The 17,587-nt window shown below is 41.0% G+C and overlaps 1 protein-coding gene across 1 annotated transcript in view; it reads left to right on the plus strand.

Moving 5' to 3' along the window:
* Positions 1-17,587, plus strand: part of gnptab (N-acetylglucosamine-1-phosphate transferase subunits alpha and beta) — a 68,177-nt gene that overhangs the window by 22,546 nt on the left and 28,044 nt on the right. Inside the window, 4 exon segments of the mRNA XM_052030758.1 lie at positions 13,330-13,491; positions 15,833-16,012; positions 16,645-16,815; positions 17,098-17,221. Of these exon segments, the coding sequence (XP_051886718.1) occupies positions 13,330-13,491; positions 15,833-16,012; positions 16,645-16,815; positions 17,098-17,221 (637 nt within the window).

The raw sequence follows: 17,587 nt of genomic DNA on the forward strand, positions 1-17,587 counted from the left end.
CCCATTGCCTTTCCCAATTATTTGCAGCACTTGCATGCTAACTTTGTGTTTCATGGATACCAAATCTAGCTGTTTAACAGCATTCTGTAGTCCCTCTCCATTTAAACAATATTTTACTTTTTATATTCTTCGCACAGAAGTGGATAATCTTTCATTTCTTCATATTATACTTTGTCATATTCTTGCCCATTGACTTAAACTTTTTTTTTTACAAACTCTTGTATTCTCTTCACAACTTGTTTTCAACCTGTCCCAGTGCCATCAACAATTTAGCTGCAAAACACTCACTCCTTCAGCTAGGTCATTAATATAGATTGCAGGTAGTTGGAGTCCTGTGACAACCCACCAAACTGCCAGCCTGAAAATGGCCTCATATTCATTGCAACTTTTTTTCTGTTAGTTGCCAGTACTCTATTTGTGATGGTAGTTCTTGTGCAGTAGCCTTTTACCTGTAGCTTATTGAATGCCTTTTTGGAAATCCAAATACACTACATTTATTGGTTCTTTTTTTATCCACCCTGTTCTCTTTTATCCTTAAAGAACTCCAGTAAATTTGTCAAATATTAATTTCCTTTCCATAAGGCCATATTAATCCTAGTTAATAGCATGATGTCTTATAACTATTTCCTTCATACATTCCATCATTTTCCAATAAGATGTCAGGCTAACTGGCCTATAGTTACCAGTTTTTCTACCTCCTTTTTTCAATGGTTGTGGTTTTCTATTCTGCTTGACTTTTTGAAAACCAAGGGAATTTTGAAGTGAACAACCAATGTACCAATTCTGGTTAAGTATAGTTACAAATAAGACTTAATATATTTAATATATTATTATATATTAACGTAATATAATTATATTTATGTATATAATGTATAATTATATGTATAATTATAATGTATAATGGAAAGATATGAATGATACACAGGAGGAGGACATTTAGTATAAAATGGCATCAAGATCGGCACAACATTATGGGCTGAATGCCCTATCCAGTGCTGTAATGTTCTGTGTTCTGGTTTCAGCAAACAATGACTTCTGCATTGTTGTATAAGATGAAGCTGATATGTATTATAATGTTCACTCAAGGAAAGTTGGTTCTGTTTTGGCAAACCAGTATGCATCTGGGTGAAGTTTAGCATACCTACAGCTAGTAGTAGCTAGATACTGAGCTATGAGTTTATATTGGTATTCTGTTGATATACCAAATGCTTATTTGTTCAAATAATTAAAACCTAGTTAAAGTGACTAGAATTTGTTCCTACTTGGCAGTGGACCAGGTTGACTGTTTTAATGCTTGCTTTCACCAACCCTGAACTCCACTAACCGTACAATTACTACATCTTCTCAGTTGCTAAAGGACTTCCAAATTTATTCCCTTTCCCTGAATTCCTTGCTGATACCCTCAAATTATGTTTTAGGGACCTGCCAACAATATAAAGTCATTTGTGACATTGTGTCAAAGTTAGTCTATCCTTGACTGGATTCATCATATTGTCCTCTTGACCTCCTCCACCATTGCCAGCTGAGTGGAACCGGACCAGTTAGCTAGAAAATCACTTGCATAAGCTTCCCTTTCCATGCCTATGTTCTCCAAGGACAATCTGTGGTCCTCTTACTTAACTACATGTCGCCCCTTGGCAACATCATTAGAAAACACATCGTTATTTCCCACATGGATGCTGACAGTAGCTAGTCCCTTCCCTCCAGTTATCTTTCTTGTCTCTACAGTACTTCACCAGTACTCCTTGTTTTGGAGATGATTGATTAATTTCAGCCACTAGATGGTACTCTTTACATTTTCAAATGATCTAAAGTAGTAGTTGTGCTTGGGTGTAATATTGTGATATGTGGGATTTACTGTTGTGGAATTTAACCTTGGTCACAAGTTAATTTTGGGAAAAATAGTTTATTAAGTGTGTGTAGCAGTGCAAATTGGGATTTAACTTGGTCATTAATTTATAAAATAATCAGCAATGAGGTTCAAAATTGGATAAATCTTTCCTGCACAGAACTTGGCATGTGCAAATGGTGCAACAGTTTACATGTAACATAGAATGTAGAACAATACAGCACAAAAACAGGCCTTCAGCCCATGATGTCTGCGCCGAACATGATGCCAATCCAACTAATTAATCTGCATGCAAGAATGACTACTACTTTCCTACATTAAATTATGAAGGTATGAGGGATAAATTGGCTGTGGTAGAAATTAAAAGTAGTATTAAATCTAATGGAGACACAAGAAATTCTGCAGATGCTGGAATCTGGAGCAAATACCCAAAAAGTGCTGGAGGAACTCAGCAGGTCAGGCAGCATCCATGGAGGGAAATGAAGGGTCTAGGTCTGAAACGTCAACTGTTTATTTCCCTCCATGGATGCTGCCTGACCTGCTGAATTCCTCCAGCACTTCTGGGGTATTGCATTAAATCTAATGATATGGTTTATAAAGTTGCCAGAATAAGCAGATTGGGGATATTTTAAAATTCAACAAAATATGATCAAGAAATTGATAAAGGGAAAATACACTAATGAGAGTAAACTAATAAGATACAAACCAACCAGTAAGAGCTTCTATACTGTAGGTTGGTATTTTTAAAAAAAAGGCTAATGAGGGCAAATTTGGGGGGGGGAGGACAGGAGACTTTGTAAAGGGGAATAAGGAAATGGAAGAGGAATTAAACCAATGTTTTGTCAGTTTTACAACAACATGTAAGAAGAGGAGGAGGCGAATCAGCCTCTCAACGTCTACTCCACCATTCAAAAAATCATGGATGATCCAATATTTGCCTCAACACCACTTTCCCACTCTGTCTGCATACTCATGACTTTCTTGTAACTGAAAGGTCTGTCCCTCTCCACCATGAATGTATTCAATGACTGCCTCCACAACTCCATGGAGATAGAACATTCCAGTGATTCACACCCCCACCGAGATGAAATTCCTCCTCATCTCCATCTAAAATGCGTGACTCCTTATTCTGAATCTATCCCCACCTATCCAGATAGCCATACTAAGAAAATATTCTCTCAGTATCCACCCTATCAGTCCTCTCCAGAATCTCGTATGTTTGAATAGATACAGTATATGGAATTAATAAGGCACTTGTGTAAGTAAATGAGTAATATTGCTGTTATTATACAAAAGGTATAGTGGACATATCATAATAATGGATGCCTTTACTTCATGCCTCCCACCTTTCTTCTTGTACCTTGTGTCCATCTCCCCATCAACCTCTCACAACAGCAGTCCTGTCTCTGAATCTCCTCACCTAGGGTTTCCATATGCAGCAAAACTCTGATAAATAGGTTAGAAATGTGCACAGAGTTGGCAGATTGGATATAATATGAGGTTATATGCTTTAGAAGGAAGAATGAAACAGCAAATTATTATTTAAACTGAGACTATAAAATGTTGTAGTACAAGCAGATTTAGGGATCAGTGGCAAGAAGCACAAAAATTAGTATTGCAGGTTCAGCAGATAATTAAGACGTCTAATGGACTATTGGCCTTCATTGCAAGGGGGTGTGGTATGAAACAGGAAAATTTTGATGTGTTATTGGTGCAGGTAAGACCACACCTAGTGTATTGTGTACAAAGTTGGAGGCAGCACGATAGGTTGATTCCTGGGTTGAAAGGTTTTATGAATGATGGAAGGAGTATGGAAATGAGAAGTGATCTTATTGATAAATGTAAGATTCTGAGGGGAAGTGGCAGGTTAAATGTGCTGAGAGGATATTTTCCTTAGTGGAGGTATCCAAGAACTAGGGGTCATTCATTTCAGATGGAAATGAGGTGTTCAAACTCTGGGGGATGTGAATCTTTATAATTCTCTACCCCGGAAAGCTGTGGAGGTGGCCATTGAATATATTTGAGGCAGAGACTGATAGACATTTAAACAACAAAGGAGCCGAGGGTGAAGGGGGAGTGGGGAAGTGGTGCAGAGGCCAAGGTGGGATCAGCCACAATCTGATTGAATGGTGGAGCAGGCTTGAGGAGCCAAATATCCCACTGCTCCTGATTCTTTGTTCTTATGAGAGATCACTGGGGGAATAGAATGGAGAATAAAAATGACAGGCCTGTCCCATGTACAAATATAAATGAAAAAATCGCTTCCCTCCTTGTATATAGTGAAAAGGCTTTGTTTGAAGCTGAGCTATTTGCTATGGAATATCTAGCCTTTGTACGTACTGTTCATTTGCTTCTGCACTGCCATGTAGCCAGTGTTTTTGTGACTGGTCCAGTTAAATTTTATGGTCAATGCTATATGTCATCCTACCCACCCTCTCTTGCCTCCTACCTCAACACTGCCTTTCCTTAACATGATCTGATTTTGTCGGGTTTAGTGAAAGTGATGCATTACATGCCAAGCAGATTTTGGTCTCTCTTGTCGGTGAAGGTCATTGCCTGGCATTTGTGCAGGGACAAGTGTTATTGCCACTTTCTAGCTCACTGCCTGTGTTACTACCTGCAGTTATGGACGACTTCATGATTTGAGGAGTTGGTGTAATCGTCAGTAAGCATTCCCACTTCACATCTTATTGGGAAGGAACTATGCTGATGAAACATTTGAAGATGATTGAGCAAACGAGACTGCACAGAGAAACTCCTGTGGCATGTTCTTTTACAGACAATTTTCAGCAGGATCTTGGAGGTCAACAAATGTTATGGTTTTTTTTGGATGAAGCAGTGTAAAAGATTGTCCTGCTCTGAAACTGGATGTCACAACAGGCTCTTTCAACAAGAATATGGTGTCTTTAGCTGGACCCTTGCAACCACTTTGCTGATCATCTTTGAGCAGAGGTGTCCTTGTAGCTGTTGTTGGCTTTGTCCTCTTTATTTTTGTACAAAATAATTATCTTTTCCTCTGTCATATACAGAAGTGGCTCTTTTCCCAACAGGCACAGAGAAGTGCATGGGATGTCACTCCTCTGCCTTTGTCATCCTCCTCCTCTACTACCACCATGTGAAATGAGGACCGTTATGGTAGCTTTCTGCATTGGCATCTTCTGCATTCTAGAGTATGCATCCATCTAACCTGGAATTGGTTTATTATTGTCACGTACCAAAGTGCAGTGAAAACTTGTCCTGTATACTGTTCATACAGATCAATTCATTACACAGTGCAATCGAGGTAGTACAAGGTAAAACTAACAATGCAGAATAAAGTGTAACAGCTACAGAGAAAGTGCCGTGCAGGTAGACAAAGGCACAAGGCCATAACGAGGTAGATTGTGAGGTCAAGAGTCCACTTTACTAGGGAACCATTTAGCAGTCTTGTACCAGTGGGATAGAAGCTGTCCTTGAGCCTTGGTAGTACATGCTTTCAGGCTTTTGTATCTTCTGCCCAATGGGAGGGAGGAGAAGAGAGAATGTCTGGGATGGGTGGGGTCTTTGATTGTTGGCTGCTTTACTGAGTCAGTGAGAAGTATAAACAGAATCAATGGAGGGGAGGCTGGTTTTCGTGATGCACTGGGCTGCGTCCACAACTCTGCAATTTCTTGCAGTCTCAGGCAGAGCAGTTGCCACACCAAGCGGTGATGCATCTGGATAGGATGCTTTCTATGGTGTATCGATTTAAAAATTGGTGAGGGTCAATGGGACATGCCAAATTTCTTTAACCTCCTGAGCAAGTAGAGGTGCTGGTGAGCTTTCTGGCTGTGGCATCTATGTGGTTGGACCAGGACAGTCTATTCATGATGTACACTCCTAGGAACTTGAAGCTCTCAACCCCCTCATCCTCAGCACCGTTGATGTAGACAGGAGCGTGTGCACCGCCCCCCTTCCTGAAGTCAATGATCAGCTCTTTTGTTTTGCTGACATTGAGGGAAAGGCTGTTGTCATGACACCATGTCATTAAGCTCTCTATCTCCTTCTTGTACTTCCGATTCATCATTATTGAGATATGGCCCACCTTCAGTGGTATCATCTGCAAACTTGTAGATGGAATTAGAGCAAAATCTGGCCACATGGTCATGAGTATATAGGGAGTGGAGTAGGGGGCTGAGGGACACAGCCTTGTGGGTAACCGGTTATGAGAATAATTGTGGCGGAGGTGTTGCTGTCTATCCTTACTGATTGCAGTCTGTTGGTCAAGAAGTCAAGGATCCAGTTGCAAAGGGAGGTGTTGAGTCCCAGGTCCCAGAGTTTGGTGATGAGTTTGCTTGGAATTATAGTATTGAAGGTGGATTGGCCTGCCTCATGAGAGTGGACTAGATGGCTGGTTTCTTAGTGTTTTAGGATGCACTCTGACCATATAAGCTAGGTAACTTAGAATAGACCACGTAAATGGAATTGACTCACTTATAAAACAAAAACGACCCTGAAAAATGCCTGGTTGATTGTAATAAAATGATCATTAGATTGTTTCAGTGTAGGAAATCTGGGTGTGAATCTCATTTTCAGCTGAAACTGGTTATGCAGAGCAAGCAAGAGAGGTAGTGGCTCAGTAGCCTAACACTGATGAAGCAATTTTCCTGTTTTGTTGTTTGATGGCGTAGATCCTAACATTAAAATCTGATCTTAAATTAATTTGGATACTAAATTAGTTTGGCAATTCTCAGAAATAAAAGGTACACCAGTAAAGAATGCATGCTATTTTTGCTCACTGGTATTTGTAGATAATAGCCCGTTGATTTGTTTTATCAGCATCTTCCACTTTTGTTTCTCATTTCCACCAGGTTAAAGTACAATCATTCCACACAGTGCTTTTCAATTCTCCGCAGAAAAATATAATGAGGCAGTGGCTTGAGTCTTCCATTGCACTGCACCATGCAATATGCAGGGAATGGAGGGATATGGATCATATGCAGCAGAAGATGTTTAATTAATTTGGCATGATGCTTGGCACTGACATCTTGGCTGAAGGGCCTATTCCTGTGCTGTATTCTATGTTCCACGTAAGGCAAGCACTGCAGTGCAATATTTTGTAGCATCTCCATTACAACTAGTTTCAGTTGAGCAGTAACACATTTGACTTTGTAATAGTTATTTAATTCTAATGTAAAAGGGTGACGCAGAGGGTAATTGGAAATTGTTTGATTCACTGCTCAGGATTTTAGAAATTAGACACGGGATCTGTATATTCTCCTAAATGGTTCTGTTTATTTTAACAACATAGTTGAATGACATATTGGAAATTCAAATCAGGGCTTGGCAGAATATCAGTCAGGCAATGCTGGGGTCATCTTTCAATTGTCCTGGCTATTCTTGACCTCTTTCCTCGAAAAGCCTCAACAGACATGGTAGATCTTTAGGTCTTAGCTAAAGGAATATTTTTAGACTATCATGTAAAAGTCATATGAAAGTAGGATGGCAATAAATTACTCTGCTTGTGGCTTACCACTGAACTTGAGCTTGATGCAGTGAATGTTTCCAAACTCGTTTAAGTAGGTTTCTATTTACATTGCTTAGTTTTGTGAATAATTGCTGAATTTTTCATTGTGCTGTTCTTCCATGTGTAATGCAAGTTTTGCTTAAGTGATATCTCATCTGTAATAATGCAAGGCTGATTGTAAACCGTCAGGCTGGTTTATTTTACCTGGTATATAAATGCCCTTACTAAGGTGAATTATACCATATAAACATAAAGTGACTGCTGTTCTGTGGACAGAACTCACTGAAGCTAGTTCAATGTCTCCAGTGATAAGCTGCACGGATATTTTTGTTGACCTTCATTTAGTCACACTTGTGCCTGTACTTGTCCCTCCAGGGAAAAACACTGTTGACTCCAACCTTCACCTTTGTTGAGGATTGGTCTATCAAACTTTGTAGCAATATCATTATATCTTGACTGTAAACCTATTCCATTTTAATAGTATGAAGTACCTAAAAACCAAGCATTAATGTGACACGAAAGCTTAAAACAGGATGCAAAAGTAAACAGCTTACGCCGTTGCTAATGGCCAGGTCATCAGAATTTCTTCCCTGAGAATACCCTATTCTAAATGGCTTGTGCACCTCAGGCACTTAAAGATTTTTTAAATGGACTCTGACCCTTTGTACAATACTGTAAAAATAAAACAAGTTGTCTTGGACTGAAGAACAATTTTTCTGGCAATTATGTACTTCAAATTCAGGGCTCTTATAATGGAGGGAATTGCGGCAGGAGATTTGCATCGGAAAAGTATCATTTCTAATGATGCAGGACTGATTCATTACTGCACTAGATTGATGATCTCAGTTATGAGTATTTTTCATCAAGTGATATCTGATTGACGATAGGATAGGTTATCCACCTATCTCCAAGTGGATAGGTAAATATTTTATTTATAATGCAAGCCCTTTACTTAAGGAAAGAATGTAGGCTGCTGATTTGGAAAGTTTTTTCTTACTAGAGTTCCAAAATTAATAGCTTAACCCTAAGAAAATTCCGACAGAAGGTGTAATATGGTGAAGAACACATTGACCACATCACATGACCGTCGGCACTGGTGACGTAAAGAAGAACCTTTGGTAACGGTTCAGCATCTAGTCTTGATCATGAACCTACCACATTACTGTAAAATTCGACTTATTTTTGTCATAGAATCACACAGTAATACAGCATGGAAACGGGCCCTTTGGCCCAACTGGTCCATGCTGACCACAGCATCCTCCCTGCTAGTCCCAGTTGCCCGCGTTCAGCGCATGACCCTCCAAGCCCCTTCACATTCCTATCCAAATGCCTCTAATGTTGCAATTTGTACCCACCTTGACAACTACCTCTGGTAGCTCATTCCAAGCACTCACTACCCTCTGTGTAAAAAAAAAAGTTACCTCTCAAGTCTCTCTTAAATCTCTCCCCTCTTACTTTGTATCTGTGCCCTCTAGTTATGGACTCCCCAGCCCCTGCGGTAAAGACTATGGACCGTTCGCCTTATCCATACCCCTCATGGTTTTATAAACTTCTAGGTGGTCACCCCTCATTCTTCCAAGCTCCAAGGAATAAAGATCCAGTGTGGCCAACCTCTCCCTATAACTCCGGCCTTCTAGTCCAAGTAGCATTCTCATAAATCTCTTCTGCACCCTTTCTAGCTTGAATAATGTCTTTCTTATAACAGGGTGACCAAAACTGTACACAATACTCCAAATGTGGCCTCACTGCAACATAATGACCCTACTCCTAAACTCAGTGTCCTGACTAATGAAGGCACTTGTGGAATAGAGGGACCTGGGAGTACAGCACCCGTCAGTGCCCTGCCATTCACTGTGTAGGTCCTACCCTGGTGTGAATGTCCAAGATGCATCATCTCACACTTATCTAAGTTGAAATCCATTTGCCATTCCTCAGCCCATCTCCCTAACTGATCAAGATCTCTTTGCAATTCATTGTAACCTGCTTCACTATCAACAAGACCCCCTAATTTAGTATCATCAGCAAACTTGCTAATTGCGTCATATACATTCATATCCAAATAATTTACATAATGAATAACAGAGGTCCCAACACTGACCCCTGGGGCATCCCACTAGTCACAGGCCTCCAGTGGGAGAATCAACTTTCAACCGTATCCCTCTGCTTCCTATCATTGAACCAATTCTGAATCCACCTCGCTAGCTCCCCACGAATCCCATGCAATCTAACCTTCCCGATCAGCTTGCCTGGTGGGACCTAGTCTTACTAAAGTCCATATAGACAATATCCACTGCCCTACCTTCATCTATCCCCTTAGTTACCTCTTCAAAAGATTCATCAGACATGATCTCCCACTCGCAAAACCATGCTCACTATTCCTGATCAGGCCTTGACTATCCAAGTGATGGCAGATCTTGTCCCTCAGAATTCCCTCCAGTAATTTCCCTACAACTGAAGTCATGTTCACTGGCCTGTCCTTGCTACCCTTCTTGAACAATGGAACAACATTAGCCACCCTTCAGTCTTCTGGAACTTTGCCAGTGGCTAACAATGAAGCAAATATGTCTACAAGGGCCTCTTTTTTTCTTCCCTGGCCTCCCGTAAGGTCCAAGGGTGCACTTGGTCAGGCCCTGGGGATTTGCCCACCTTAATGCACTTCAAATCTGCAAATACCTCCTTCCTCGTAATAAGCACATGATCCAAGACGTCACTACTTATTACCCTCATTTCTTGGGATCCATGATATTCTCCTTAGTAAACACCAAAGAGAAATAGACATTAAAAATCTCTGCCATCTCCTGTGGCTCCACACATAGGCGGTCCTGATGGTCTTTAAGAGGACTTAGTCTCTCCCTAGTCACACTTTCACTGTTAATATAACTGAATAACCTCTTGGAATTTAATCCTGCCTGCCAAATCCATCTCATACCCTCATTTTGCCCTCCTGATTTCCCTCTTAAGCTTGGTCTTAAACTTTCTATATTCATCGAGGGATTTATTCATACCCAGCTGTCTAACCGTGATGTATGCTTCCTTTTTCCTGACCAGAGCCTTGATCTCTGTCAGCCAGCATTCCCTGAATTTGGTATGTCTACCCTTCACCCTAACAGGAACATGCTGCCCCTGGACTCTTGATATGACCCTTTTAAAAGCCTCCCACCTGCCAACTGTTCCTTTGCTTTTAAATAGAGTCACCCAGTGGACCCCAGCTAGATCCTGCCTAATGCCCTCAAAGTTGACCCTGCTCCAGTTCAGGAGTTTAATCTTGTGGACCTATTCTATCTTTTTCCATAACTATTTTAAAACTAATAGAATTCTGGTCACTGGACCCAAAGTGCTCCCTAACTGCCACTTCAGTTACTTGGCCCACCTCGTTCCCTAAGAGGATGTCCAGTATTGCTCCTTCTCGAGTAGGTTTCCTCTATATGTTGCATGAGGAAACTGTCTTGGATGAACCTCACAAATTCTGCCCCATCCAGGCCCTTTGCAATCTGGGTGACCCAGTTGATACCTGAAAAATTGAAACCTCCCACTAGCACTACCCTACTATTCTCAAAACTATGTGCAATTTCTCAACACATCTGCTCCTCAAGTTCCCATTGACTACTTGGGGGGGGGGGGGTTCTATAGTGTAGCCCTACCAAGGTGACCATTCCCTTCTTATTTCTAGGTTCTACCCAAGTAGCCTCGTTAGATGATCCGTCAAGAATATCCTCTCTAAGCACTGCTGTTATGTTCTCCCTTATCAAAAAGGCAACACCCCTTCCACTCTTACCTGTTCCTCTGTCATGCCTAAAGCATCGATATCTCGGAACATTGAGTGCCTTTCCCTCGGCCACGCTTCTTTTATGGCCACAGTATCCCAGTCCCTAGAGGCAATTCATGCCCTCAGTTTGTCCGCCTTACCTGTTAAACTACGTGCATTGACTAGATGCAATTTAAAGTAGTGCTCCTATTTGCCCTTTTACTGTAAACATAGCTATCCTGATTGCTAGGCTTACAGTCTACACTCTTTGGTTGCTTCACTTACCCCTCTCTTCTCACTGACTTAGCTCTCTGGAGTCCCACCCCCCTGCCAATCTAATTTAAACCCTCCCTGGTGGCAAAAGCAAATTTCCCCGCTAAGACATTGGTCTCCTCTGGTTCAAGTGCAACCTGTCCCTCTTGTACAGGTCACCTGTACCCCAGAAGAGATCCCAATGATCCAAGAACCTTAATCCCTGTCCCTGACCAGCTCTTCAGCCATGCATTCATCTGGCCTATCTTTCTATTGCTGGACTCACTAGCATGTGGAGTAATCGGAGATCATTACCCTCGAGGTCCTGCATTTTAATTTCTTATCTAACTCCCTATACTCATTCTGCAGGGCCTCATCCCTTGTTCTGCCTATGTAATTTGTACTGATGTGTACAACGACCTCTGGTTGTTCGCTCTCCCCCCTCGAAAATTTTCTGCAGCTGCTCAGAGACATCCTTGACCCTGGCACTCGGGAGGCAACACACCATCCTGGCATCTCTTCTGCGGCCACAGAATCTCATGTCTGTCCCCCTCACTATGATTCCTATCACTATCACCCTTTCCCTCCGTGCCTCAAGAGCCAGCCACAGTGCCAGAGACCTGACTACTGCTGCTAGCCCCTGAAAGAACATCCCTCTAAACAGTATCCAAAGAGATGTACCTGTTAGTGAGGGGAATGGCCACAGGGTAACCCTGCACTGACTGCCTGCTGCCCTTGCTTCTCCTGGTGGTCACTCATCTATTTGAAGTCTGTACCTTGGGTTTGACCACCTCACTGAAACATTCATCTGAGAAGCCCTCAGCCTCTCGGATGATCCTGAGTACATCCAACTGCGCCTTCAGTTCCTTGATCTGGTCTGTCAGGAACTGCAGCTGGGTGCACTTCCCACAGATGTAGTCATTAGGGAGACCGTGAGGTTCACTGACTCTCCACGTCTTGCAGGAGGAGCATTCCACTGCCCTAACCACCATCATGCCTATACTTCGGGGAAGAAATTTGCTGTCCTTACTAGGTCCGGCCTGTATATGATGCAAAATCAGCAGCAATATTTTGGTGAAGGGTCATCAACCTGAAACATTTCCACAGATGCTGCCTGACCTGCTGTTTTCCTAGCATTTTATGTTTTTGTTTTGCGTTTCCAGCACCTGCAGTTTTTTTTATTCAGCAGCAGTTTGTTGACTCTTAGCTGCCCTCTGAAATGGCCCAGTCAGTTGTGTAGTTATAGCTGCATTAAAGTAGAAAAGCAATAAAAGTGGATTGCTAACCCAGTTCCAGTAGGCATCAAATTGAGAATTCGCTTCCAGCCAGTTAATCTTGCAAAATCCTCCTCTCGACATTCCCACAGAATCATACCTTGCAGATAATGTGCCAGACTCCTTCACCATAATCCCTGGTACACTCTGCTTACTGGCAGGGCAGACCCACCTTAGGGGTGGCACTTGTGATATAACAGCAGGCTGGTAAAGATGGAAGTAATCGACTCTAATCCTCAGGAGGTCTTATAGTATCGGGTCAAACATGGATAAGGCAACTACCTCCTTATCTATTTTCCCTCAGCTGATAAATCAGTGCTCTTCCACATTGAACAACACCTGGAAGAATTTCTGAAATCAATGAGGGTGCAGAATGTATTCTGGCTGGGGTCTTCAATGTCCAAGACCAAGATGTAGCTTGGTAGTGCCACTACTGTAATATTAGTCAAGTCCAAAGTACATAACTGCCAGACTGGGTCTGCAGCAAATAGAGAGTGATTGCAAACCTACTTGACCTCCTTGCCAGCCCACCAATGGCAGATGGATTCACAATGGGGATACCATTGTATCGTGTGGCACTTCAATCATGGTAAATGGGATGACGTCAGAACAAATGTTGCCACTGAAAATTGAGCATCCATGAATGTTGTGGACCCTATCAACAGCAGCAGAATTGCATGTCACCACTATCTATAACATTTCCAATTTGATTCTTTCTCTCTAGCTGATGTTATATTCTGAAGCTGGTGTTGCGCTATTGTTACTCAAAGATCCTAGAGATTTTGTGGAATTAACCAAGCAGCCCAAGAATAACATGACTATAGAAGGAAAAGAGATAACAATCAACCCAGTCTATATATTGTGGGACCTCAGCACCATCAGCCAGGTAGGTCCTTCGAGTGCTTACAGGATAGCAATTGTACATGTGGGCTTTTAAATTGTACTTTGTGTTAAGATTTTTTTAAAGTATTTTAATACATCAAATTATCTAATATTATAGCGGTTTTACAGTTTTCTGTCTGCGACCTATGTTTTATATCGTGAAACAGAAGTTTCATACTGTATATTTCATTTGAAAGATTTCTTTCCCCTAAGCGCCACAATAATGTGGGGAACCAAACAAAAGTAAAGTGCTGTAGATCTAAAATAAAAGTAAACAATGGGAACCATCAACTAGTCAGGCAGTATTTATGCAGAATGTGCACAAGGCATTCTATACATTCATCAAGAGCAGGAGGATAACTAGGGAGAGGGTAGGACCACTCAAGGGTAAAGGAACATATGCTTGGAGGCGGACTATATGGGCAATGTCCTAAATGAATATTTTATGTTGGTATTCATCAAGGAGAAGGATATGGAGGATAGTGAGATCAGTGTGGAGCATACTAATATGTGTGGGCATTTTGAGATAGAGGTGGTGTTGGGCCTCTTGAAGAACTTTAAGGTGGATAGGTCCCCAGGGTCTGATGGTATATACCCCAGGTTATTGAGAGAGGCAAATGATGAGATTGCTGGGGCCTTGACCAAGATCTTTGTGTCCTGTCTAGTCACTGGTGAGTAGCTAGTGTTGTACCTTTGTTCAAAAAGGGAAATGGGGATAATCCTGGAAATTATAGACCAGTGAATCTCATGTCAGTGCTAGGGAGGCTATTGGAGAGGATTCTTAGAGAAAGGATTCATGAAAACTTGGAAAAGCATGAACTAATTAGGGACAGTCAGCATGGCTTTTTTTCGGGTAAATCATGTCTTACTTGATTGAGTTTTTCGAGGAGGTGACAAAGGTAGTCAATGAAGGTAGAGCAGCAGATGTTGTCTATGTGGATTTTAGTAAGGCATTCGACAAGGTCCCTCATGGTAGGCTCATCCAGAAGATTAAGATGCATGTGATCCACAGTGACTTTGCTGTTTGGATTTAGAATTGGCTTGCCTATAGAAAATAGAGAGTAGTGGTTGATGGATCTTATTCTGGCTGGAGGTCCGTGACTAGTTCCACAGGGATCTGTACTGGAACCTCTGCTGTTTATAAATGACTTGGATGAAAATGTGAAAGATTTGTGGCATTGTGGATAGTGTAGAAGATACAGCAGGATAAGATCATTTGCAGATATGGGCACAGAAATGGCAAATGGAGTTTAATCCAGGCAAGTGTGAGATGTTGCTCTTTGTGAAATCAAATGTAGAGGGAAAGTACACAGCTAATGGCAGGACCTTTAACAGCGTTGATATACAGAGGGATCTTGGGATCCAAGTCCATAGCTTCCTGAAAATGGCCACATAAGTTGATGGGGTGGTTCAAGAGTCAGCAAGTTATGTTGCAGCTTTATAAAACTTTGGTTAGGCAGCATTTAGAGTATTGCATTCAATTCTGTTTGCCCCATTGTAGAAATGATGTGGAGGTTTTGGAGAGGGTGCAGAAGAGGTTTACCAGGATGCTGCCTGGATCAAAGGGTATGAGCTATAAGGAGAGGTTGGGCAATCTTGGGTTGTTTTCTCTGGAGCGGTGGAGGCTGAGAGGAGACCTGATATAAGTTTATAAAATTGTGAGAGGCACAGGTGGAGTAGACAGCTAGTACCTTTTTCCCAGGGTGAAAATGTCTAATACTAGAGGAGGTGAGATGGGGCAAGTTCAAAGGATATTTGTGGGGCAAGTTTTTTATATACAGAGTGTTGGGTACCTGGAATGCACTGCCAGGGGTGGTGGTGGAAGCAGATACAATTGGGACATTTGAGAGGCTCTTAGATAGGCACATGAATATGCAGAGAATGGAGGGATATGGACCATATGCAGGCAGAAGGGATTAGGTGTCATTAGTTTAATTAGTTCAGTACAACATTATGGGCTGAAGGGCCTGTTCCTATGCTGTACTGTTCTAAATATTAGATTAAGCAGTTAAAAGTTGTGTAATAAAAATTAAAAATACTGCAGTTGCTGGAAATTTGAACTCGAAACAAAAAATGCTGGTCAGACCACAAATGTGGAAAGAGAAATGGAGATAAAAGTATAAATACCTCAAATTATAAATATAAGAGTTATGCACTGTTGTAACAAAACTATTAAATGATATGTTAAGATTATAGTACATATTGCATGTAAGTGTTAAAATTATAGTACTTTTGGATTCGATATGGAGATCATTTATGATTTTTACTGCAATGATTTTTTACAAGCAGTTGATAACTATAACACAGAAAGTCCATTCATCACCAGCTTCACTCTTCTCCACAAGTCCAAGCAGGATGATGATATTTCAGCCAGTCGATTTGAAGACAACGAGGAATTACGATACTCTTTGCGTTCTGTGGAGAGATATGCACCTTGGATACGGCATGTCTTTATCGTAACTAATGGCCAAATTCCTTCTTGGTTGAACTTGGACAATCCTCGTGTTACAATAGTAACACACCAGGCAAGTACTTTTACTTATCAGCAGAGATGCAGGAGTAATATCAGCAATAAAGCTGTAATTCTGTCGGTGAAGAGAAATAACAAACAAAGAGGAAAAAATAAATGCATCAAAATCAATAGCAAATAAATTACTGCAGTTTGTTTCTTCTTTGTGCTTGCTGAAGAGCATGCAAGGATATACAAAATTGAAAATAACAATTAGATCTCCATTGTTGGCTAAAGTATTTAATATTGCTCATACTCCTGAATCAAATTTGATTTCATTCACTTAACTTGACTTTGCCGACGTCATTCCCTTTCTCAGTTTATTCGTGTATCATTACAATCTCTGTATAGTTAAATTACCCACTCATTTTTGCTCCTGCTGCTGTGCACTGTTTCATTGAATGTGGAATGCTTCCGTTTGGGTTGTATTATACCTGTTCGTAATCCTTTTCTAATCTCTACTTTGCATTTGTCAGTTTAATACATCAGCCTATCAAGGACCTTTAGTATTTGTTCAGATTATTAAACTGGCATTCAATGTTTCAGTACTGGTTTGCTGTGAAACAGCTTTCCAGGAATCAGATTTGGAACAGTAATACATTTTGTTTACATCAGATTGCCTTTCATAATTTGACCTTCCTCCCTTAGGAAATTTTCAAGAATCTCAGCCATTTGCCAACATTTAGCTCCCCAGCTATTGAAACGCACCTACATCGCATTCCAGGCCTTTCTCAGAAATTCATCTATTTAAATGATGATGTAATGTTTGGAGAGGAAGTATGGCCTGATGACTTTTACTCTCATTCAAATGGACAAAAGGTAAGCCATGTTTTAAACTTAGTATATGATATACTACTTGGACAAAATTATATGGATCTCTCATTTGGATTTTAATATGACCTATGCAGTGTAATTCTGTTCTCTCAGTTGCGCTAAGATAAATTCTAGTAACAATGTGAAATCATACACTTGAAGAGAGCTAAATAGATCTCCAAGGTGACTAATTTGTTAATTTATACCAAAGATTCAAACAAATCAAATTTTGCAATACATTCATCTTGCTGGTTAATGTTATAGAAACCAACCAACATCTTTTATTAGGTTTATCTAACCTGGCCAGTTCCAAATTGTGCTGATGGATGTCCTGGGTCTTGGATTAAAGATGGCTACTGTGATAAGGCTTGCAATAATTCAGCTTGTGATTGGGATGGAGGCGATTGTCTTGGTAGGTTAAGCCACTTTGTTTCATTCTCTTTAAGAATCATAAAAGTGATGGTATAGGTGGGCCCATTCAGTCCATTGTTCGAGGTGTAAAGTATTCAGACTGACCCCATTTTCCATCTCCTACTCCAGCTTTGTGGGTTACATTATTTGATGCAAGCATCTGCTTAATTTCTAAATGTGATTGAGGTTTCTGCCTGCAGTGCCCTTTCAGAGGATGAGTTCCACATCCTCGTCATCCTCTCGGTGATGGAAGAAAAAAAATGATCTTCCAACTTGCTTCTAGTTAATGACATCCCTAATAGAAATAGGTTCTTCCTATCTTCTCTGTCTAAACCCCATATAATTTTGTGCACCTAAATTCAATCCC

Source organism: Pristis pectinata, chromosome 15, assembly GCF_009764475.1.
Source record: "Pristis pectinata isolate sPriPec2 chromosome 15, sPriPec2.1.pri, whole genome shotgun sequence".
NCBI lineage: Eukaryota > Metazoa > Chordata > Chondrichthyes > Rhinopristiformes > Pristidae > Pristis > Pristis pectinata.